Consider the following 25,343-nt stretch of genomic DNA (forward strand, 5'->3'; position numbering starts at 1 on the left):
AGTCTTCCTGAGCTGACACTTCAGTCACCCAGGCCTTGGGGAGGCCAGGGCCTCGCTCACTCCCACAACAGACCCTCAGTCATGCCCAAACCTGCTCTACCAATCTGCATCCACATACTTTTGGGGTCAGTGCACTGGGTAAACAACATCATAAAAGTCAACTCTTGGTGCCCACTTGGTGCTGGGTTGACTTTTAGAGTGTGGTGGGTTTTCCATTCAGACTGGTCTACATGAGGATCCCATTAAGCGAATTCCTTAACCCTCTGGGCATTAAACACCTTGAAATGAGAAAACAAACCCACCTGACTGCATTGGTGTAACGATTACTGAAATGGTTATAAAGTGCCAAACACAGTGTTTAGCAAGGACAGACGTTCAATGGATATCAGCTCCCCTTTTCCCCTCCCCTCCTGAATCCATAAGTTCTACTCTTCCTGTGCCAACCTGCCTATCAGGGGCCATCCATCCAACCAGCTGTCCGTCCGTCAGTCTGTCCATCCATCCAACCATCACGTATTTATATTACATCATTTATGGAACACCTTCTATGCACACAAACCACTGCAAATTGTCCACAGAAGTAGATATAGGGACATACTATCTAGAAGCAAAAATTAAACATTAAGACCAGACACAAATAACTTGGCAGAAAGTAAAGAGTGTCGTAAGGGAGGTACAGAGAAAGAAAGCGCTGGGAGATGAAACATTCCCAGGCTCTTCAAGCTCCAATAGAAAGCAATTGCCAGGATTACATATGATTTAATAAAACATTTCTTTCTCTAATGGAGACCACCAGCATAGTGGGTTTTTTTTCCTTTTATACAAGGAAGAAGCCTTGAATTCTAATTATCCTAACCTGAGCAATGGCTTTGTCTCACTTTTCATTTTACTCTTTTCAACTCTTAGTTGCTCCACTGAGGACAATGTACAGAGCCAGATTCCTTCCAAGATTTTAATTGGACTCTCCATGAGGGATTGTGAAACCAGCAAAACGAGCTAAATGAGAAGATGATGGATACATTTGAAGACAGCTGCCTGGGGCCAGACTGTCCCTGGACAGCAGCGCTCCGGTGAGCTGGTAAAGGGAGGCTCCGCGGCGCGTCAGCAGCCAACTTCCACCCCTTACGCACCTCTCCCCAGCACACGGGTCCGGCCCATACTTCAGTCAACCCCAGGAGGAATTAGGGAGAACGTATCTTGCTACAAAAGTGCCTGATAAACAGCATCGAGATGCATCTCTCAAACAAGAAGGAGGAAAATCTGACAAATTTTGTTGCCACAGTGAGAAAGGACCCATCAACATGAGAAATGAAACACTCTGAAATCTCCGCAGACCACGACTCACCCCGCAGGCGGAATTTGACTGCAAGATTCCCACAAAGACATCATGGAGCCAATGTGGCCGCTGACCCTGCCCCGGCCAGCCCAGCGAGTTTGGGCAAGGTCCCCCAGCCCTCTGAATCTCCGCGTCCCAGTCTCTGCGTGGGGAGTGTTCTCTCGGTGAGCACTTCACAGGGGTCGGGGGGGGGGGGCAGGAGACATGGGGGGCAGCCGTCCTTCCATCGCTCAGCTCAGCAACCTCGGGCAAGTGACTTCCCTTTCCCCAGCCTCCCTTTGGGTGTCCCCACAGCTCGCAGGTTTGTGTGCAGATTAAATGAGAGTATGTGTGCAGAGCGCATGGCGCAGACTGTGTGCTCCATAGCTTTAGTCCCCTTCCCCTAGACTTCTGCTGTCCATGCTCAGTTCCCCTCCGCCCAGGACAGGGTCTCCCTGGGGCCCCAAGCTAAGGCCCTGACCAATGCCTTAGGCTGATTTCCACTTGGAAACCTACGCAGGCTCCGTAGCTCTTGGCTTCTAGAAAGTGATTTTCCAAAACCCTTCCTCATTTCACTACCCCACCAGCCACAAATTCATGCTCCCATTCAGCATTCCTTGAGAATCATTTTTCCAGCGCTGGCCTTTGTGAGTTCAGGGATTTTAGCTCTTTGTGTCTCAACACAAAGACATCTTTTTCATATAGGGCCTTTGTGGGAACGGGGCGGCCCTCGGAGCAGACAAAGCCTGGGCCAGAGCACACAGGGGAGGTAGGGCTGGCATACAGCCCACTTGGCCACCAGCTGGCGGCCCTCATGCAAGGCGCAGAGCACAGCCCAGCCCTCCTCCTGCTCCTTCCATTTCCCCCTCCCCCTCCCCCCCTCACCACCGCCCCCACCACCGCCACACAGCCAGCTGACTCTTACTGAGGGCTTTGGAGCAACAGACACTGCTCAGGTTTCCCCTGCTCTATCTCTTTGAACCTTCACCTCCTGGAAGTGCATGGACGTGCTGTTCTCAGCCCAGCACCCCTTCTTCACTCCTTTGGGTCATGATGCTCCCCATTTCCTCTAGGGAGCCTGTCCTCCCCCAGGCAGGGGCAAGGGGTGAAGCCTGACGGCAGGAGGCAGCCCAAGCGGAGCTCAGAGCAGGAAGTGGCTGGGCCTGGGCACAATGGGAAGATCAAATTCCTTGTGATAAGAACTGGCCTCAACAGTCCAAACGGTGAGAGTGCTCGGTCCTTTGGCTGCCCGGGCTAGCAGGGAGCATTTGGAACCAGAAGGGCAGAGATCTGGAAGCTCCAGGAAAGGAACCAGAGGGGGTAAAAGTGGAGGGAAGCTACTCAGCTTCAGACTTTTCTTCCTTGGCCACTGGGCTGCCACGGCCCAGGCGGGATATACAAGAGAATGTCTTAAAGCTAATCAGAAGCCGAGCCCCCAGAGCTCCCAGGAGGTGGTGTGGGAGCTGGTCTCTGAGCTGTCACCTGGGACCTCTCCGGTGTGACCACAGAATCTGGGCAGGAGTCACCATGGGACTAGCTCCTGGGGACACTGTGCTGCCTCTATAAAGCTCACCAGGTGCTCCCAGCCACATGGATGGAATTGCTCACTAACCCCTGAGAGACTCAGAGGAACGGCTGCCTGCGAAACCATGAGGCCAGCTGAGGACAAATAGGAGACTACTTGATGTAAGAAAGAACCAAGAGACAGGCATGGATTGATTTCAAGCAGTCTGAATGATAATGTCATTAAGCGAACCACAAATACCTGAGAAAAGTCAGAAAAAAGCAGAAATGGCCTCAAAAAACCAAAACCAAAACCAAGAAACCCATATGAGGTGACTCTGGGCCTCGGTCAGCAAGATTCTGGGAAGGCAGGAATTTGGCCAATGACTGTGTGAGTCCCGAACTGGCCATTCTTTCCCTGGAGTGTGTTCTCCAGTGAGGTGTCCTTGAAGCATGATTCCTTCCCCAAGGGGAGTGCGGTATTTACAGCGCTGCCCTTTAGAAATATGACACAACTCCTAGAAAAAAGAAACTGTTCTTTCTTCCAGCTCATTTATTTTCTGTCTCCTCAGCTCTCAACACTAAGGGGGGGAAAAAAAACTGGGGGAAAGAAAAGGATCCTCTTAATAAGTATTATGGTCTTCTGGAAGTCTATAAACAAGGTACAAGAACAGTAATTACCATATAGACCTGGTGCTCAAAAAAATCAGTTCAGGTCTGTTATTTCCAGCTAAGCGAATCAATTCCAAGAGGAAGGGAGGAGAGGAACAATTTCCGAATACATAAGAATTTATTATCCATTTTTTGTTTTTTAAGATTTATTTATTTATTTATTTGACAGAGAGACACAGCAAGAGAAGGAACACAAGCAGGGGGAGTGGGAGAGGGAGAAGCAGGCTTCCTGCGGAGCAGGGAACCAGATGCGGGGCTCAGTCCCAGGACCCCGGGATCATGACCTGAGCCGAAGGCAGACGCTTAACGACTGAGCCACCCAGGCGCCCCTATTTCTTTTTTTCTTAATGATGCTGTGTGATGAGGCTTTGCCTTGAAATCAGTGTTCGATTGAGCTCTGTGGTCAGAGGAGGTGCCTGAGGGTCAGAAGGCCCACTCTCCGCTCTGCCGCCAACCACCCATGAGACCTGAGGCCTAGCTCCCCAGCTCTGCATGCTGGCTTCAACACTCTGCCTATCTGTTCTGTGGAGGGTCATTTTGTTCTAGCCATGCCCATGTCTGAGAGCTCCACAACCCTTCGTGACAGCCTAGAGGGAGGTATATACATGGGGGCACACCAGAGTCCACGCTCAAAGGTGCCGATAAGCTGGGTCCCCCCTGGAGCTTACACTCGCTACACAGGTGTGTCCTGAGGGCTTGTTCCACACCTTTGGTGGTCAGAACTGTGCGCAAGACCGACAAGGTCCTGAATTTGGAGCTTAGTTGGATTCACTGGAAACAGGATTATAGAACAGAGTGGAATCTGAAAAAGTTATTACACGGGAAGGAGGAGAACAGAAACCAAAGGACACTTTGAGAGGAAATAAATATTAAAGGGGGGGTCCCCGAAGATGGTGCGCAGAAGAAGAAACATCATCATCCCAAAGTATTTACTAAGCGCCAAATTAAAAATCCCCTGCCATTTCTAAAACACACTTTTCAAAATGAGTTTTGCTCAAGCGCCCCAATGAGGTAGGGTGAACAGCTAAAGACAGCATTTCCCAGCCCCTTCAGTGCAGGCACCCGACTCGATTCTAGCCAGGAAGATGCAAGTGGAAGCAATGTGTACCACTTCCCTGTTTCCTTAAAGCTAGCAAGAACAACCTCACAAGCGCCTCCTTTCTGCTGCTTGAAGTGTGGGTACATTGGCCAGAGCCCCAGTGGTTGTGTTGGGCCATGAAGGCCTTGAGTAGAGATGCCACACACAGTGCAGAAACAAGCTCAAGGAATCCAGGGTCCCTGATGTTCATGGAACCACAGCACCGAGACTTCCTACCTCCAGATTTCTTTTGCATGAGAGAAAAATAGGGTTTTCCGAAATGAAATTGTATTACCATGAGATTCATAATAGAAAACGGCAGTCCTCCCTGCCTGTCCTGCTCACTGTCCAGAGGGGGCTGTTTTCAGCTCTTAGAATCCCTCTGGCATTTGTCTCCATGCTTTTTATCACATGCTCATACTGCTATGTCTTTATTTTGCAATTTGAGACATTATCTTACAGAAAGAATGTCAGAGTATTTCTACACCTTTCCTCTCTCATGTACTTCATTATCCCAAATATATGTACTTTTTTTTTTTTTTACTATTTTCCTTAAATTACTTGTTGGTGTTTAAATTATTATTACTAACTTAATAAAATAAAACAGAGTGGAAATCAGCGAAACAGAAATGGACAAACGATAAAGAAAAATCATGGAAACCAACCAAACGCTGGTTCTTCTAAAAGTTAAATAAAATTGACACAATGAACACTGAGTAATGCATAGAATTGCTGAATCATTCTAATGTACATCTGAAACTAATAGAATACTGTATGTTAGCTAGACTGGAAGTAAAATTTTAAAAAACCTAATAAATTATTATGACTAAATGAGCAAGATACATAGTTGAAGTGGGCAGTGTACTATATTTTACTTTTTTTAAATGAAATTTTGATATCCCCAGAGTTAATACTCCCACCACCTTTCTTCCCAATCACTTTTTCTTTGTAGCTATTATTCATTGAACCCCAAAGTCCTCCACTGCACCCAAACCCAGCAGGTCCAACCTTCCAGGGATTCCTGTCCTCCACCTGGTGGCTGTCTGATTTTGCTTCAAGCTACTATTTTTCAATCTTGAAGGTTACTTAAGTCAGAGCAAATTCCGAGGGTCACAGCCTGCTTTATCTCCTCACCCCCCAACTCTCCCCAAAACGTGGACTTAAGTGTATGCAGGTTGGAAGTGCTGCTTTGATCCAACCAGCTAGGCTTTCGTTTGTCAGGTAACCAGAGGTCCTCCCCCATTCTATGTCCTTGGGATTCACTGGGTCTTTTTTCTCCATGTCTGGTTCTAGTGAAGGAGCCACCAAAAGAGATTCAGGGAAAAGCATTATCAATGAGTATTTCTACACCTTGACATACTTGGGTGCTAAGATCACAGCTGATAATAGAAGATAAAGCTGCCAAGTGTGCTGTTCCTGACGAGAGAATTACTGGCTGGATCAGAAACATGGTACTGGGAGAGGGAGCAAGGAGGACGGAACCCCGTCAGGGTAGCAATTGGGGTGCCGGCGCAGACCGACCACAACAGAGGCTCGAGTCCCTTTTTAGCAGGTGTACAACATCCACTTCATATAAGCAGGAAATATGAGACCACCCCAACGGACACACACGGGCGGCCCTTGGACAAAATCAGACCCGCAGACATATTCTCCTGGTCAGCAGCGTTTCTAAGCCTTTGAATGCTTTTAGGCTGGCGTTCGCCTTCACCCCACTACCCTCCACACCCCGCACCTGTCCGGCCCCGAGGGTGTGGCATTTGAGAACTCTAATAATCCGGTCCCTTTAAATTACAGAAAATGGCGGGGAGGGGGGGAGTCTCCGAGGAGGGGCAGTTTCAAGTCACGCAGCTCAGTGGCGACGCAAGGGCTAAGCAGCTCCGACAGCCGTCCGGATACGCCACTCTGCCGCTCACTCTCACTCAGCCGCGTGGCCTGGCCTGTGCAGGCTGAGTCATCAGTTTGCTCACTAGGAACAGATTTAGAGCAGAGCGCCTGAGACAACCAGCAGGGCTATTCCCCACAGGCTGGATAAAACATTCCTGGCTCAAGAAAGAACGTACATAACCTCCAAGTCAAGTGATCAGAACATCCGAGTGCGCCAGCTTCAGTGTCCTGCTAGAAACGCGGCTGACTTTTCATTTCATTCCCCCATTTTGCAGGCTTCTGGCCAACCATCTCTTTTCATTTCTTCGTAATCCTTTGTCCAGAGTACAGTGCCGCCGCTTGATTAGAGGGTGGCATTTGGTGATTGGTAAGCGCCTGAAAGAACGTAGCAGCTTCTTAGCTGCTCAGTGTCCTTGGGCTCACAAGCCCTAGACAGTGGCCTTGTGTCAGCCGTAAAGCCGGCGGGCAGCAGGGCCCTCGTGGATGGACCCCTCTCGCTGTGTCCCCAGCTGCCAAGAGAGAAGCCTTCTATAGGAGTGCCAGCTTCCACCACAGAATTAGAAATACCTAACATCTGCACCGCACCTCCTATTTTCCTTAACTCCTGTTCCTTTGCCTGCACCACTCATTTTGACACTAAATAATATTTAGAAAGATTAAATTTATCACAAGTGTGCCTTTCAGATTCCTAACTATATTTTAAGGCTCTAAATGGAAAGGGGGGAAAAAGTACAAATTTTGGAGACACGCTCCTGGGGTGCAGATCCTAGCTCTGCCACTTACTGGCCATGTGACCCGGCCACATCCCTGAACTTCTGAGGCCAGGTAGCCTCATCTGTGGAGTGCAGACAGAAGTGTCTACCTCTAGGAGCTTTTGGAGGAACCAGCACAGGACCTTGTCCTTTCAGATACTCACCAAGTATTTAATGTTGCCAAATTGTTCATCCGGGTTGTCATATTCAGGATTCATAGTGGAAAGTCATTGTCATGATTGATTTGGCTGAGCCACACAATGTTTTAACAATAAAATACCACATTAAAACTGATACTAAATAGGAAGTCCTGATCATTATGTGAAGAAAAGACAGAGAAAATAAAAATACATCTTGCTGGACGGACAATGCATACTAAAATTCCAGATCGGTGTCTGAACTGAAAATAGTTACACTGTCCTAGATTTAACTATGCTTAATTTGGTTTTAAGCTATTTCCATTCAAGATTATTTGTAAAATTAAACTGGCTGCCAGTTATAAATGTCACCAAGATTCTAGGAAATAAACATAATAGTAATAGTGTGATGATACAGGTTAACCGCTATGGTTAAACTTACTGGTTGCTTCTGAACACCAAGGGATTCGTTGCCATTGTTCTTTTGTTAGAGCTAATGAATTGTCCACTGACAGAGTTTTCCTTTCCTTCTCAATTTAACCATTTAAGGGAGTTTATAATTTCTCTTTACCTCTTTGAAGTGAACCAAAGGCAACAGCAGTCTGGTCTTCTATTCACCAAGCCTAGAAGTAAGAGCAGGATGGTCCAGTGAAGGCTGCCCGATATCCCATATTGTTCGTGCCACTGCTGAATTTCCCACAGAGCTGGATGAAAGATGTGTGTGGGCACTTCTGTTGGACAAACCACAAGCCAAAGCAAAAATATGCTAACATACATTGAATTTGGACCATGTTCTGAATGTTGTCTGACACCATGAAACACTGCTTCCAGGGAGGTGGGGAAGCTGCTGTGTCAAAGGCAAGGCGAGGGCTCCCCATTTCCCTCTGCAGCGGGCGGGAGGCATGACTACCAGCAACGAGCCGTTTCCTACAAGGGACTCCTTCTCCGTGACACGCAAGCTCGGCAGCACAGAGTTCAGACATCTGAAGGCCACATGGATAAAATCTGAAGCAGAATTAAGAGAAAGCAGCAGCTCGCTCTATCAAGGAAAGTGGAGTGGGGAGAACAGCAGGCAGAAAACTATTATTTTAATTCGGGCTCCACTTCCAGGTTTAGCCTCAAACTGTGGGTATCACTCTGGGCATTTTTCATCACCGTCCCCGGCCACACCCAATCCCCCTGACCCAAACACGCTGAGCCCAGGAAGGCAGTGTTAGATTTCCTTACAAAATCCCCTTTATTCATTTGTTCTTCTTCAGATGCTGATTAACAGTGTTTAATTTATTTCAGACCAGGAACTGGTTTTTCTTCTGACTGTTCATCGCACCATTTTGATCAACAGAATGTAACTAACAAGCTTAAAGAGCCACTCAATACTGAATCAGCAGCTCATACCATATGCTGTGGGTAAAAACATACTTCCCAAAAAAGCTAAATGCAGAAAGACCAAGGATAGAAGATGCATTTAATACTTAAGAAGTCTAACAGGATGTGCTTAGTATGTGGAACATTGAGATTTTAAGGGGGAAAAGTTATTCTTTAAATATATCTATCCTAGAACATCTTTCTTCTGTTCTATTACAGTTTTTATCCTCACAACAGTATTTTAAGGGAAGAAATCAAATTAATTACAAAAACAATTGCAACTTGGATGGATCTTTAGTGAGATCGTTTAAAAAAATGCAAAAATCCTGTTTTCTCAGAAACGTGGTTATACGGCCCACAGATTTCATGGTAACAGTATGGTTAAGTTCTAAATCTTGGAAAATATATATTCGACTTTACTCTGGTAATATCCAAGTTCATGTCTGAGTAAAGAAAACCCAAACCACATCACAATTACAATTTTTAAATGCAAGGGTCTTTTGCTTTTCTTTTGCTTTACATCCACCATTCCGAAAGGAAGGAGACTCTCATTGAAGGCCTGGTTGCTTCATTAGCATATTCATGTAATAAGCACAGCTTAGGCCTGAAATATCTCAAAGGGCTCCATTATGTATTTGTCATTTTCAAAAACATCTTACAACTAAACACTAAATCTCTTTTAGAGAAATGAAAGCCGCCTGATTTATCAGAGCTTGATAGACTACGTTTTCTTAGCATCAACACCCCCCCCCCCCGTTTCTTATAGGGCTAACAACTAAAACCGTGGGCTGATTTCTGTTTTATGCATGCTTTTGTGTAGCAATCTAAAATCACTCTTTCCCAGCTAAGCAGGGGATGAAATATTTCACTGGAATTTTAAAATTGCTTTTGAATTATATGACAGTCTTCCATTTGGAAGTGACTAAATGATTTTGTCACCAATAAAAATTTCCACATTTAAATTTCTTCCCAAGCTTTTGGTACCCAGAAACGAAAAACTGATATATAACTCATCCTAAACTGTCGCTGATGAAAAAGAGCACAGTAAATTAAAATGAACATTTTAAAGGGCCCATTGGGTCTTAAATTTTCATTTGTTCTCATAACAAACATAATGGCAGTTTAACAGTAACCGTAAAGCACGTGCACAACCACCACTCGGGTCAGAAGACAGAATGCTGTAGCATTCCAGAAGCCCGCTAGGAGCCGCCTACCCCTCAGTACCCGGGCCTCCAGAGACAAACCACCCTCCTGACTTCCACATTCAACATTCTTGTTCTTTAGTCTCAGCCCCTATGAATGCACCACCAAACAGAATTTACCTATTCTTCAACTTCAACTGAGTGGGAAAAAACTATTATTCCTCTCTCTCACTTCTTTTGCTTATTGTTAAGATTCCATCCAGGATGTTTTGTAGAGCTGTAGTTAATTTCCAGAGCTGGGTTGTTTCCAGCTAGGGTCTATCACAAACATTCTTGTATATTCATTGTAGTACAACATGTCCAAGCATTTCTAGAGTGTGCACCTAGGAGAATTGCTGGGTCCTGTGCATATTTTCCCCATACTAGAAAATTATTCCCACCAGCAGTGTGGTCATGTCACATCCTCACCAACAGTTGGCGCTGTCACACTTTAAATGACTGTCAGTCTAGTGGGGAGGGGGGCGGTAACCCAGCAGTTTTCATTTTCATTTTTCTAAGTGGTGATTGAAGATCTTTTCATGTGCACGGACCATTTAGATTTCTCTTGGGTAAAGTCCCTGAACTTTTTTTGAACCAAGTTTTATGAAGATATAATTCAGACACCACACAATGCACCCATTTAAAGTATACAATTCAGTGGCTTTTGGTATACTCAGACAGATGCAACCATCAAGTTTTAGAACATTTTCATTTCAAAAAGAAACTTTAGGGCACCTAGGTGGCTCAGTTGTTAAGCGTCTGCCTTTGGCTCAGGTCATGATCCCAGAGTCTTGGGATTGAGCCCCGCATTGGGCTCTCTGCTCAGCGGGAAGCCTGCTTCTCCCTCTCCCACTCCCCCTGCTAGTGTTCCCTCTCTTGCTTTGCCTCTGTCAAATAAATAAAATCTTAAAAAAAAAAAAACCCAAAACTTTAGCTATCATATCACCTCCTTAGCTACCCATTTTCTGCACACCAGCCCTGTGCAACTGCTAAACTACTCTTTCTATAGTTTTTTATATTCTGGACTCTCTTATTAATGGAATCATATAATACATAAACTCTTGTACCTGACTTCATCACTCATGTCCATCCACGCTCATCCAAGTTGTAGCACGTAGAAGTCTTTCATTCCTTTTATGGCAAAATAATATTCCACTGTATAGGTATCCCACATTTTATATGCTCCTTAATTCATCCATTGGCCTTGGCCAATTGGGGTGATTCCACTTTTTGGTTATTATGAATAATCCTGCCATAAACTTTTGTGCACAAGTTTTTATGTGGATATGTTTCTCTTGGATATATACCTAGGGATGGAAATGCTGAGTCATATGGTAACTCTGAGAAAATGCCAGGCTATTTTCCAAAGTGACTGTACCATTTATATTTCTCAGTGTATGAAAACCCCAATTCCTCCACATTCTCATCAATACTTGTTATCTGACTTTTGATCTTAGCTGTCCTAATGGGTGTAGAGTGGAAGCTCACTGTGGTTTTGATTTGCCTCTCCCCATGGCATCCTGTACCTTTCCATGTGCTTATCGGCCATGTGCACAGCTTCCTTGGAAAAGTATCTCTTCAGATTCTTTGGCTTTTAACTGGATTGTCTTTTTGTTATTGAGATGTATTAAGACTCTTAAATGCCCATCTTCTTAGTAACTGTATAGAGTAGTTCTTTATATATTCTGGTAATAAATCCTTTGATATCTTACATAGTACCAATATATTCTCCCATGATGGATCTAGTCTTTTCACTATGTGATGCCTTTTAATGAAAAGAAATGGTTTCAATATAGCTGAGTGAATGGTGTTGTGACTTAAGACATCTTTCCCAAAGCCAAATCACGAAAATATATTTCCCTGTATTATTTTCTATAGAACTACAAAACTAAACACTAAAAGCTTTGCAGTTTTGCTTATACATTAGGTCAAAAATTCACTGGAGTTCAGGGCACCTGGGTGGCTCGGTTGGTTGGGTGACTGCCTTCGGCTCAGGTCATGATCCTGGTGTCCCTGGATCGAGTCCCACATCGGGCTCCCTGCTTGGCAGGGAGTCAGCTTCTCCCTCGGACCCTCCCCGCTCAGTACTTCCAACCTGGAGTTCATTTTTATATAGAGAGCAGGGATCCAATTTCATTTTGTTCTTATATGGCTATCCCATCATCATTTATTGGAAATACGGTCCTCCCCACCCATATTTAGCAGGGCTAGCCACTAACTCTTAACCATTCCATCTCTTTCCTGTAAAATAAGAGAAGCAGACTAAATCAGGGTTCCCAATCTGAAAGGTTTTATTAAAATGCGGATTTCTAAGTCTCCCCACAGAGAGAGGTGGGAGAACGGCAGGCAGGCAGGAGGATCACACTAGGACTTCAGGTGTACAGTAAATTCCCTGGCTAATGAGTATGCAGCCAACCTGGCTCCTGCCAACATATGGACACTGTGGAGATCAATGGAAATGATTCCCATGGTTCCTTCTAGCTTTAAGAGCCTTTATTTTTGCAAAGTCTTTGGGTACAACTTGCTTTTTCCATACCACTTGGGAAGAAACACGTATACACGTCCTATCACAAAGAAACACAACGCATTTCAAATTCCACAAACTACATGACTTTATTTATAAAATTCAACACACCACCTACTATTGCCCATGTCCATTTAAGTATTCCTCAGCTACAGCTCTCATTCTTCCAAAATAAAAATCTTTGAAAATGTACTCCAAGTATTACTAAATATTTTATTAAGTTGATATCCCATGGGTCTCAAATTGCCAGCACTACGAAAACAGGGTTAATATAAAACAATACAAAAGTGTTATAGACAACAGCTTATCAGTATTCTCTTCGTTCCTTTGGTGGGATTTTCTCATGTAGTAACTTTGATTCGTGAAATGATTTCATTTACAAAACTATTATTCTTCGCTATTACCTCAGCTTTCAGCTGTTTTAGCTTCATTGTGATGTTTTCTTCTGACATTTCAGTAAAAGGCACTTGCTTTACCTTGGATAAAAACTCCTGAATAATTTTTTCACCTTGCTGAAAGACATATGAATGCTCCATTAGTCTTTAAAATCTCTTTAAAAAGTCACAATAAATTGTAATGAATTGTTTCATTAAATTTCAATCTAAACACACCACCCGATATTCAAAGAACATTCTTTAAATTTTAAGCATGCACTATCCAGAATATATAGAGAGCCCTTAGTTGACCACATTTCATCATAACAAGTTATTAAAGGGTATTTATAAATACATTCTCAGCTGCTAATGAAAAGGGGCTCAATATTTTAGTAGTTCCCAAATCCATCACCCTTTGTAATCGATATAAAAACTTAATCTTCTGGGAGAAAAATAACTCAAGGTTTATAAATACTGTAATGCCTAGACAGTCCCAGAAAATTCAGTACTCATAAACACACAGAATTTTTAAATTACTAATTTACTGGCCAGTTATTGGCATTCTAAAGAGCATGGCCATTACTTGCCATGTGATCGTGGGGAAATTCCTTAACCCACATTCCTCATTCATAACATGGGGATGATATTCCCAACCTCACAGGGCTGTTGGGAGAACTGGAGAGTGAATATGTGCTTAGAAGTGCTTAGAACAGTGCCTGGCAAAGGGTAAGTACTATGTAAATGTTCATCATCACATATGAAGCAGAACTAAAAAGTCTGCTTTTCATACACGGAGCTAGTTGGTAGTAAGTACCTTGAGGGTTGAAAGGTAGATATCCAAATGGTAAGGTAAAGAAGATATATTTCTCTATTAAATAACAAGTACACTCTTTTTGAAATAAAGACAGAATCTAGACTTAACACTGATAGTTATGCATCTCCCTTAGCTTAAAGTTTTTTCAAAATACAATGTAATTAATATTATCAAAAGCACATGGTTTCTGTTCTAGTTGGAAACCAGGGATCACATAACAGAGCCTACCTAACCCCAGACCATTGTGTTGCTCCTAACAAGACCATTCCAAAGCAACCTCCCCGACTTAAACTAGTAGCATGACAGAACACATTTCTCCTGCCTCTAGGGGTACAACAGACAAAACTCTTACCTTTTCAGCCTAAAAATCAGACATGCTCATCTCTTACTGGAACAACTACCTATCCTTCAGGTAAGAACATCAAAAAACTCACTGGCTAAAAGCTAAACCATGACAAGAAGTTCTCACAATGCATAAACACAGTAAATGCTGCCAAGACCCACCAGTGAATTAAGATCCTTTTATTTTCATTATTGCAGGGCATTATCCTTTACTTTTAAAAATACACATCAGGCATATGCTGTACCTTTCTGTGTGATTTTCACCCATCAGAGAAGGCCTAACTTAAGATGCACTTCTCCCATGAGAACTGAAGCATCCTGCCCACAAAGAGCTTTGTAGAGTAAACATGTCATATACCGCATTATTCTCCTTGACATGTTCATCATTATCTCCCCAACTAGATTCTAGACAACTGGAAGGCAGAACTGTGTTTATTTTTTTTGTTAGTCCCTTAACTAAGCAATTAACTGAGTAAATGTGCAATTAACTGGATGTGACCTGTTTATGAAGTAATCAAAAAAGGGCTTGGACATCTGTAACTCCTTTGAATTACTTCCTTTAAACCTAGACTAATATTCCTGTCCTCCAACATTTAAAATGTGGTATTGACATGCTCTCTTTTGGTCATGTACATAGTGCAGAAATCAATAACGATACAGATGAAGTCTTCGCCATGCAAAGAAATCTAAGTGAAAGGCAACAATGAATGATTAAGTAAGTATTAGAATCACACGGGACCTGACAGATCTAACAACACAGGATTAAATAATTACAAACACAATGCGACAAACCTCTCTTTCCAGATAGCACCTCTTTGCTGCTGGTTCCATGTCATCATATCCTTGTGAATCTCCGATATTCTGAAACTCCTCTAGTTCCAGAGCTTTCTGTCTAGCACACTCTATGACATGCCTAGGGAAATTTGCAAGCTCTGCAACGTGAATCCCAAAACTTTGATCACAGACACCTAGGAGAAATTTGGGGGTTGTGAGAAGCAGGGCAGAAAGAGACAGCAACTGATGTAAATAGAATTCATCCATCTCACCTTGTCATTTGGAAACTTAATTTTGTATTTCAAATACATTAGCCAAATGTTTCACAGTAACTCAGATGAAGGAATTTTAATTAAGCTTTCAGTGGAAAGTAATTATGACTTGGCACACAGTGTTTTGTTTTATCCTTGACAAATGTAGTAGGAAAAATAAAAATACCCCCCAAAAAAGCTTGATAGCGAATCCTCAGAGGTCTGGACAAATATCAGAATCTGAAGAAAAATTAATCAATTCAATTATCCCCCTGAGGTTTTCTCACTTCATAAGGGAGGAATTAAATAAAGTACGAAGAAAAAAAAAAAACAAGATAAATGTGTCACTAATTAAGAGCATTTTACTCAAAATATATGGCTTATTACTGAAGAGTCCATCTTCTATCTGCCTACGTCATTTTCTAGAGATAGTGACTTCAGGAAATTGGCTGGATAAATACAAATAATTACAATACTGGTCTTAGAAAAGTTAACTTACCAGTCTTACATAATCTTACTCTGACTCTAAACTACTGCAAACACATGACAATGGAATCTTAGACTCATATTACCAGTAAATTTTATAGACTAGGTAGCTTATCTTCATCTCCATTTGCAGAAAATAAATGGACTTACAACATTCCTTCCAGACATTTAATACAAATGATGCTCATAGAGTTATCATGGAGCTTCCATTTTTTGCCTCAACTATGTATCAACTGTAAAAATTTTTTTGGCCTAGTTATATATCCCACACACTCTGGGCTGGATACTCCACACAACTAAGAGAAACAAACAAAAATAAAAGAGAAGCAAATGTTGATAAACATCCACAGGGACGGATGGATTTATTCCTATCTTCTCTCAGGTCATCTAGTCTTTTAAAATTCTGAACCCAGGGGAGCCTGGGTGGCCCATTCGGTTAAGCGTCTGCCTTTGGCTCAGGTCATGATCCCAGGGTCCTGGGATCAAGCCCCTCGTTGGGCTTCCTGCTCAGTGAGGAGTCTGCTTCTCCCTCTTCCTCTGCCCCCTACTCGTGCTCTCTCTCACTCCCTCTGTGTCAAATAAAGAGAATCTTAAAAAAAAAAAATTAAAAATAAAATTCTGCACCCACTTCTTGGGGCGCCTGGGTGGCTCAGACGGTTAAGCATCTGACTCTTGGTTTCAGCTCAGGCACGATTTTGTGGGGGTCGTGAGATCGAGCCTCACAGCAATCTCCATGCTCAGCAGGGATGATTCTCTCCCTCTGCCCCTCCCCACCCCCCCCTCGCATGCTCACACTCCAATAATTAAATCAAATTCTGAACCCATTTATCATATAAAACACAAAACGCAAAACTTCAACTTCGTGCTAAATGCCAGGTCCAACTAAAAGTATCTATATTTTATGTCAATAATAATAATAATGTAAACACAGTAAGTCAAAAGGATTCCCACTGAAGCATAAGCAACAAAGGATAAAAGAACCAAAAATAATACTGTACTTATGTGCAACCAACTGACTGCAAGAAAATGTGTTCTTGGTAAATCAGAAAGCTATCTGAAAATATTCCAATGACTGGTGAAATATTTAGGCAGCAAAAACTTTACAGCACGTTAATCTCATCAATTTGGTAAATCTCATTAGCTGTCAGACCCACAAATGACAAACTTTTCTGAAAAGGATGAAATGCCAACAAGTCATTCCCTATGTAAGAACTACTAACAATTTCAGGATTTGTGGAAACCCTACCTTTAAATGAGCCTGTTTATGTAACACACCCTTAAAAATGAGATAATTATTATTTTTTTAAGATTTTATTTATTTATCTGACAGATGGACACACAATGAGAGAGGGAACACAAGCAGGGGAGTGGGAGAGGGAGAAGCAGGCTCCCGCCGAGCAGGGGGACCGATGCGGGGCTCGATCCCAGGACCCCGGGATCATGACCGGAGCCGAGGCAGACGCTTAACGACTGAGCCGCCCAGGTGCCCCACGACGAGATAATTATAATAAATGGTTTCCTAAACAGCAAAAGAGCCTAGGAACTTCAAAGCTTATTATTGCTACTATCTAGTAGATACTTTGACAAGAAATCAGGCTGCCATGGGAGGTAGTACAAAACCCTCTGCGGTAATGCTGAAGAGTAGGGGTTATTCTTTCTGCAACTGTCTTATAATGAGTGGTCCTACCATGAGACACAGAAATATAATGTACTCTGTCCTTGTAGCCAGATTATGAACTAAGAGTAAATGTGTTCTGTACAAACATCAATAATTCATACTCAGAATCAGGCAATGACTGATGATGTCATGGGTAAAAGTTTCCCACTGCCACACCTGAGTTTACAGTACACCAGTGGTATACACTCACCTTTCTTCACCTGATAAAGCATAGTTAAGGTCTCTTCAGTAGTTAGTGCTGTGACATGTAGATTATTAACAGTTGGTATCTGATTGGCCAAGGCAGTAAGTTCATGAAAATGTGTTGCAAACATGCAAAAAGCACCAATCTTTGTTGCGATGTACTCTGATATAGCCCACGCTAATCCAAATCCATCATAGGTAGAGGTTCCTCTCCCCAATTCATCTATGATTATTAAAGAATCTTTGGTTGCAGACCTGAAACACATAATTACATGAAAATCACCCATGATATGTGATAACGCAAAAAAAACAAAACTAAGGCAATACATTGGGAAAGATGTGCCACAAACATAACAGATCATCTTAATATATAAAAAATTCAATAGTCAATTAAAAGAAGAAAATGGGCATGGTCATAAACAACTGATCGAAAAGGAAACAAATAGTGAATAAATATTTTTTAAATAGAACATCAAGACATGAGCTGAATTAACATAACATAAAAAAAAAAGACACAAGCGGAGATCAAGAGTTGCACATTTATCTAACTGAGCCCCCCAGGCGCCCCAAGAATGCAACAGTTCTTCATGTGTTTACTGGTCATTTGTTTTCTGTGAGTTGCCAGACATCTTATGAATACTGATAGCTTATAAATACTAGCTTGTTGACCAATTACTACACCAAACATTTGTACTGCTTCTATAATTCCCCACAAACAATGAACAGTAATTTACTAGGCATCTACTATATGTGATGTGCTTTAGAAGACACCAAGGAACAGAAGGCATAGCTTCTCTACCTTTAAAGAAGTGTCTAAAAAAATGAAATAAAGACAAAAGATTTCAGTAACCCCTAAAACAAAAAACCGAATAATTATAGGCATGTCAAAGAATTCAGAGAAGAAATACCCATGACCTGAGGCTTATGTGACAAGGAAAGTCATCAGAGAAGTAGAATTTCTGTCACTAAGGCCTTTAAAGATTGGAAAGGACATGGGTAAACATTCCAGGTACTGTGAACAGTTCAAGCAAAAGCATGGCAGTGGTGGGGGTTATAAGATGAACAACTACCAAAAACCTTAAGACAAATTTAAAGATCAAAGCTTTCCTCAACTATTACCAATTACCCTTTTAAGATAATATGAAGCACATAAAGTTCACAAGAAAACTATTAAACCAGACAAAGGTTTTCCAATGTTTTATCGATGAATCTGCAAATGTACTTCTAACAGTACAGGGACATTCATTTCCATTTTGAGAGGACTGGGAAAATCACTCACCTGAGAATAGAAGCAGTTTCTAGCATTTCAGCCATGAATGTGGAGACTCCTTTCAACTGACTGTCGCCAGCCCCTACACGGGCCAGGATGCAGTCCACAATGGACACTTCTGCTGACTCACATGGCACAAAACACCCAATCTGGGCCATGAGAACGATCACCCCAGTTTGGCGAATATATGTGGATTTACCTCCCATATTGGGGCCTTTGAAATAAATTATATCAAAAAGCAAGATTATTTATTTCTGCCACTAATAAATTGCTAGTCCTAAATCGCATTTTTGTGACTAATCACCTGGTCATACAGATATGGCATATAAGCAGCAGAACCATCAACTGCCAGAGTAATGCTATTCTCCCTTCAGACAAACCTACACTGCACCTTTCATCGACAGGACCATAAAAAACATACCTTACCTATAATTTGCCTAGAAGAACCACAGATTTTCCCACAGCTCATACAACTGCCTGCACGATAATTTTATGTCATCCAGAAAAGTAGTACACATCTAACTGATTAACTAAACACTGTAATTCATTAATAAACGAGGCTATTAGTGAATGGGTCATTATGGTCTAATCCTTCAAATCACTTAAATTCCACACTAAAGCCCTAAGACACAACCCTATTTTCCACTAAAGTACAATTTATTTGTCTGGGTTAGATCATATCAACAACTTGAAAATCCATTTGGGGAACTAGAATATTATCTCTGACTGTTTCCCAAATACATCTGGTCAAAGACTACCCCCTCCCCACTTTTGTTTCTAGAATCTGGTTAAGATCTAAAAATACTTCAGCTTGAGAGACAGGCTGCATTAGTCTATAAGCAAACTTTTTTTCAAATTTCACACAAATACAGTCCCATGTCTTTAAAAGAATTGCTACCGTAGGCTGAGGTCATTTCAGCAGTCAGTTCTGCTTGACCTTCAATGACGCACTATCAAAAGGTCTGGCTTTGAAGGCATGTTCATTTTTAAATGCACTAAACCCCTGGAACAGAAGTTTCATATAAAGATGACATGCGCTCCTAAGGCCTCCCCCTCCTTCCAAATCTTCCCTCTAACCTAAATGTGAACATATTACTAACTAGGATGAATAACATGTTCCTTTACTAACTTCAAGAACTAGGACTTTCTTCATCAGTTTTAAATATTTCCACTCCAACATAAAAAAAGGGAAACATTACCCCCCAAAAAAGCCCATAAATTAGGTGGGTTTTTTGTTTTATTTTATTTTTTTACCAGTAATGATGTGGAACATCTGTTTATCTTTTTCAAAGTGAACATCATTAGGAATAAATGCAACTTCATCTTGAACTTCAACACAAGCATGTCTGGATGCTTTCAATGTAATTTTTCCTTGTCCTTTCTCCAAAATGACCGGTCGTACATATGGAACAGGTGCTCCATTTGACACATGTGCAAAGCTGACAACAGCATCTAGCTGAGCTAACACATCATTGAGTGTCTGCATTGGTTCTACATAGCCTGTATAAAAATAGAAAATGTGCACAGAAATACTGAATAAAGAAAATACATATAAGCAGTTACAGGAATAAATTTAACTTCCCTATTTAGGAATTTAAAATCCATTTTCTAATTTATATACTTAAATAATTAACAGAAGTTTGCCATAACTAAACTTCAAAGGAACACCTAAAACCTCCAAGGTTAAAACGTATTACTACATCTTCCCCTACTATGAACAGACTTCAAAAATAGAAAGAGTGTGATACCCTCCCTTACCAAAATCCATTAAAATAGAAAACACACAGCTGCTTATCATAAGATATATGCAAACACCAGGTTGTAAGATCTAATAATGTGACCATCAAGGCCTGTGCCTGTATAAACCTGACCATACGAGTGTTACTTGAGCTTTTTTTTCCCCATCAGTACCACATGCAGTTGAATTTTAGCAAAATTTAGATCCATAATTGTCACTTAAAATACTTTCAATGAGATTCTACTCTTCTAGAACATTAAAACTAAAAGCTATTATGTACACTAAAAAATCCTTGACAGGTGGCAGGCAATTCGTGTTTCAACAATAAAAATGGTCAAAATTTATAGAATAGATTCTGAAATTTTAATAGCAAGGAGGGGTTGGTAGAATATCCCATACATTATGTAAACTATCACATGGGCATCAGTGTGTCAAAAGCTTCAAAGGACATTCATGAGAATTAATGAAATGGCAGGAAATAGGATTCATCTTTGACTCCCTTGTTCCCCATAAAAGTTATAAAATGTTTTAAAAATAAAAATTAACTTATGAATGGCTGAATACAAATAATTCTGTTACCGTCTCACCACTTTTAAATTTATTCCTGTCTTACCTAACAGGTATTCTTTAAAAAAAAAAAAAAAAAGGAAAGGAATGGTTCACACTACCCTATCATGTAGGAACAAGAACCTGCAAGAATTACTTAAACATTAATGGAGTACTTACTGTGACTACTTTAAAAAAGGAAAATGAAGCCTCTTAAGGTATCTCACATCACCTAGCCCTTAACAGCATCACCTAGTCTGGTTTAATAGGAAGATAAAGAACCATAAAAATGATCCATTACATTTTTAAATACAGATAATGCATATATTAGACCAAGAAAAGGTTTCATTTAAATTCAAGGTAACTCTAGGGGCACCAGGGTGGCTCAGTCAGTTAAGTGTCTGCCTTTGGCTCGGGTCATGATCTCAGGGTCCTGGGATTGAGCGCCGCAACGTGCTCCCTACTTGGCGGGGAGTCTGCTTCTCCCTCTCCCCACCCCTCTTGTGCTCTCTCTCAAATAAACAAAAATTTAAAAAAACCTTTAAGTTTTATGTTTATTTTGATTTACTATAAAATTCGTAATAGTAAAATAATTTATAGAATTACACAAGTACATAGTTTTTAAATGACTTTTTACCACTCAATAATTCAGCATGAATATCCTGGAAATGAGGACATCCTCCTACTTACTCACAATACAAACTCAAGAAATATGACACCAATACCATGTTATCTCTTATTAAACTTCACGAATTTGTCTTGAGTGTCCTTGATAGCTCTTTCCCATCCCCAACTCCTAGTCCTGGATCCATTCAAGGACCATCTACTGATTTGTTTGTCGTGTCTCCTTAAGTCTTCTATAATCTAGAACAGATCCTGGCCATTCCTTTTTTGCTACCATGACACAGACATTTTTAAAGAGTACAAGCCTTAAAAAGAATGTCCCACAATCTAAATTTATCTCCGTTTTCCCTTCTTGTTAACAATCAGGTTAAACATTTTTGTCAAGAATACCACATGGGCAATACTGTGCTCTTCCCTCTACATCACATCAGGAAGCATATATATGTCATTTGTCCCATTACTGAGGATGCCAACTTTGATCCCTTGGCTGAAGTAGTTCTTTGGTATATTTTTGAAAGGCACAATAACAGTTATAGTCAATACACACGTGATGACAGGCAAAACCTTCCAGTTTAACACATGAGCCTCACCTTGTGCTTCATTCTGTGCCAAGGGCAATACCATAGTGTCAAGCCACGCAATTTTCTCAAACAGTGCCCTCCAGAACTCTGAAAATCTACAAAATGGCACATAGAACTTGGAAAGGCTTGCTTCATGCGTAATTTTCTGTTTGTTTTTCAGTGATATTTATTTCTAAAACTCAGAGCATGAGCCCATAGATAATTATCTAAGATTATTAGTGCCTTTAGTCCTTGGTGTTTCTTGTTACAACTACAATAAATTTTGTGCTTTTCTGCAGTGTGTTTTTCAGGGTATTCCCATTCCTTAGCCTGCACTAGCTTCTCTTTCTATCTATAAGAATTATTTCCAGTTACTTTTCCCACCACAATACAGCATGCATGATTTTATAGGTAGCCTAACATAATAGTCACAGTATGTAACAGCTTTTTAAAAAACCACTCTTGAAACATCCTGATATTATTTCTATTACTAAAAACCAGGTTATATTCAGAACATTTTATGTATTGGTTCTATTAAATTTACCTGAAGAAATATTGACAATTTCTTTAACAATGGCATCCTGGGCTTCCTCATACTCGGTTTTATTTTTGGTATACTCTTCATTGAGAGAAGTCAGTTTACTGCAAGTCAAGATAATGACATTATTAAAAATATCAAAACATCTACTGAAGTAATGTGTACTACATAAAATATATCCAGAGCATCTATCCTAAAAAACACCAAAACAATAATGAAAATGAAAATGTGAGTAGAAAATGGGCAACTCATTAGGGACAGAGGTGGATGGAATTCAGTGTATTTAACATTTACACTGTCTGGAAGAGCCCACTGGCACAAATGTTGCTGTAACATTTATTGCCCTGAGTAAAATTCTGATCTGTGACCTTTTCTAAAATATTTAAATGGAATTAAGTCTTCATCCTCATTTCAGATAGAGGCCATCTTCCCCCCACCCCTTTAAGATTTTATTTATTTGACAGAGAGACACAGTGGGAGAGGGAACACAAGCAGGGGGAGTGGCAGGCAGAGGGAGAAGCAGGCTCCCCGATGAGCAGGGAGCCCGATGTGGAGCTCGATCCCAGGACCCCGGGATCATGACCTGAGCTGAAGGCAGACGCTTAACCAACTGAGCTACCCAGGTGGCCAAGAACAAACTTCAAAATACATAAATAAATAAATAAGATTTATTTATCTGAGAGAGGGAGGGAGGAGGGGAAGAGAGGGAGAGAGAGAGAATCTCGCTGACTAGGGAGCCTGACTCGGGGCTCAATCTCACAACCCTGGAATCATGACCTTAGCCGAAATCAAGAGCAAGACACTAATTCCACTGAGCTGCCCAGGCACCCCATGAAAAGAACAATCTTTTTTTTAAAGATTTTATTTATTTATTTATTTATTTATTTATTTATTTATTTATTTAGAGAGACAGAGAGTGAAGTGAGAGAGCGAGAGAGAGAGAGAGCACAAGCTGGAGAAGGGGCAGAGGAAGAGGCAGAAGCAGACTCCCTACTGAGCAGGGAGCCCAATGCGGGGCTCAATCCCAGGTCCCTGGGATCATGACCTGAGGCGAAGGCAGACACTTAACCAACTCAGCCACCCAGGTGCCTCGTGAAAGAACAATCTTAAAAACAGACCCAAAGGGGGCACCTGGATGGCTCAGTTTGTTAAGCATCTGCCTTTGGATCAGGTCATAATCCCAGGATCCTAGGATCGAGCCCCCATGTCAGCCTCCCTGCTCGACAGGGAGCCTGCTTCTCCCTCTCCACATCCACCCCCCTGCTTGTGCTCTCAAATAAATAAATAAAATTTTTATAAAACAAACAAATAACAACAACAAAAAAAAGACCCCAAAGTGTCCCTTCAGTCAATAAGGAAAAGAGGAGTTATTTAACAAGGGGTGTTGGAATACCAATGAGGTTCTTATAAGAAAATAAAGCTTCATGCTTATCTGATACCTCATATCAATTAACAAGTAAGGTAAAACTTCCTTATTATAGAACATTCATGTCTCATGAGAGAATAATTTAGAGTTCCATGGAGCTACTGAAGGCTTAACAAAATAACGTAGGCATACAAACCTGTTGGTAAATTTAACACCATTCTTCTGAATGTCCACCGTACTGAAGTTTTTATTGTTACGAAGGACTTTTTCTTCCTTACATGTTACGCGAAAGTAATAACCAAACTGTGCACTGGAATCCAGTTTAATCTGTTTGCCAGGATCCAAACCTTCATGATATGGAGATAAAGAAAAAGTATGTCATAGATGTCTACAGCCGTCTTTCAACGTAAATGTTTAAAATAATTAACTCTTATTACAAGACAGCACAGTGGAAATTATTAAGACGATCTAACGGGGAAATATTGAAACTCTACTTCACTCAACTACATGAATGAAGGCTATCTATAAAATCCTCGAACTCTTGTATTAAAAGGTAGCTTCTGACATGGAAGTAGCTCTCTGGGTACAGCCAACCAAGGCTGTAGAGCACAAAAGTGGGCTATGGGCACAGGGATGGATACGCTACAGCCCCTGCCCTTGAGGAGCTCTGCACCAGGGTTACTTCACTGAAGCATATCTCTGGAACTAATACAAGAGTAGGATTAAAGGGAACAAACACACTTTCCAAACAAAAACTTAAAAGACTCTCACAATGAAACTCTATAAAACTAGGACACATAGTTTCTGTTAAGTGTAGGAAACTTCACAAAACAAGCAATGATTGATCTGCTAGATTTTATTTACCTCAGGTTTTTGAGTTTTTTTTTTTTTAAAGATTTTATTTATTTATTTGAGAGAGTGAGAGAGAGAGAGCACATGAGAGCGGGGAGGGTCAGAGGGAGAAGCAGACTCCCCACTGAGCAGGGAGCCTGATGTGGGACTCGATCCTGGGACTCCAGGGTCATGACCTGAGCCAAAGGCAGTCGCTTAACCAACTGAGCCACCCAGGCGCCCGGTTTTTGAGTTTTTATAAGTGTGTCCCCATCATCTCATTCATCAATATGATCTTTAGAGTATAAATCAGAAGAGAGAGATCATCTACAAATTTGATAGCTAAAGCATGGCTATCAAATATTAGTAGCAGCAAACAACTACAGACAGACTTCACTGAGCCGGGGAGGAAAGAGATCATAGAAAGAACGTAGAAAGAGCTATGAAATGAGAAGGGTAAAGAAAGGCAAAGATTCTTTACCTAGGGTCTAGTCCATATATGGATCCTCCATGGTAACTATTTGCAAAATGTTTTATATATGCAGGTATGGACATAT

At 41.4% G+C, this 25,343-nt stretch overlaps 1 protein-coding gene across 1 annotated transcript in view; it reads right to left on the reverse strand.

Annotated features, from left to right (window-relative positions):
* Positions 1-12,474: 12,474 nt before the first annotated feature.
* The window catches only part of MSH2 (mutS homolog 2), a 75,584-nt gene continuing 62,715 nt past the window's right edge, over positions 12,475-25,343 (reverse strand). The window contains exons 10-16 of the mRNA XM_028104039.2: positions 24,152-24,302; positions 22,596-22,693; positions 19,838-20,083; positions 18,593-18,797; positions 17,321-17,568; positions 14,734-14,909; positions 12,475-12,923 (exon numbers count right to left, since the gene is read on the reverse strand). Of these exons, the coding sequence (XP_027959840.1) occupies positions 12,753-12,923; positions 14,734-14,909; positions 17,321-17,568; positions 18,593-18,797; positions 19,838-20,083; positions 22,596-22,693; positions 24,152-24,302 (1,295 nt within the window). The 3' untranslated portion in view covers positions 12,475-12,752. The remainder of the gene's footprint in view (positions 12,924-14,733; positions 14,910-17,320; positions 17,569-18,592; positions 18,798-19,837; positions 20,084-22,595; positions 22,694-24,151; positions 24,303-25,343) is intronic.

The sequence above is a fragment of the Eumetopias jubatus genome, unplaced genomic scaffold (assembly GCF_037043125.1).
Source record: "Eumetopias jubatus isolate StellerSeaLion01/CBP00866 unplaced genomic scaffold, mEumJub1_p1.0 scaffold_9, whole genome shotgun sequence".
Taxonomy (NCBI): domain Eukaryota; kingdom Metazoa; phylum Chordata; class Mammalia; order Carnivora; family Otariidae; genus Eumetopias; species Eumetopias jubatus.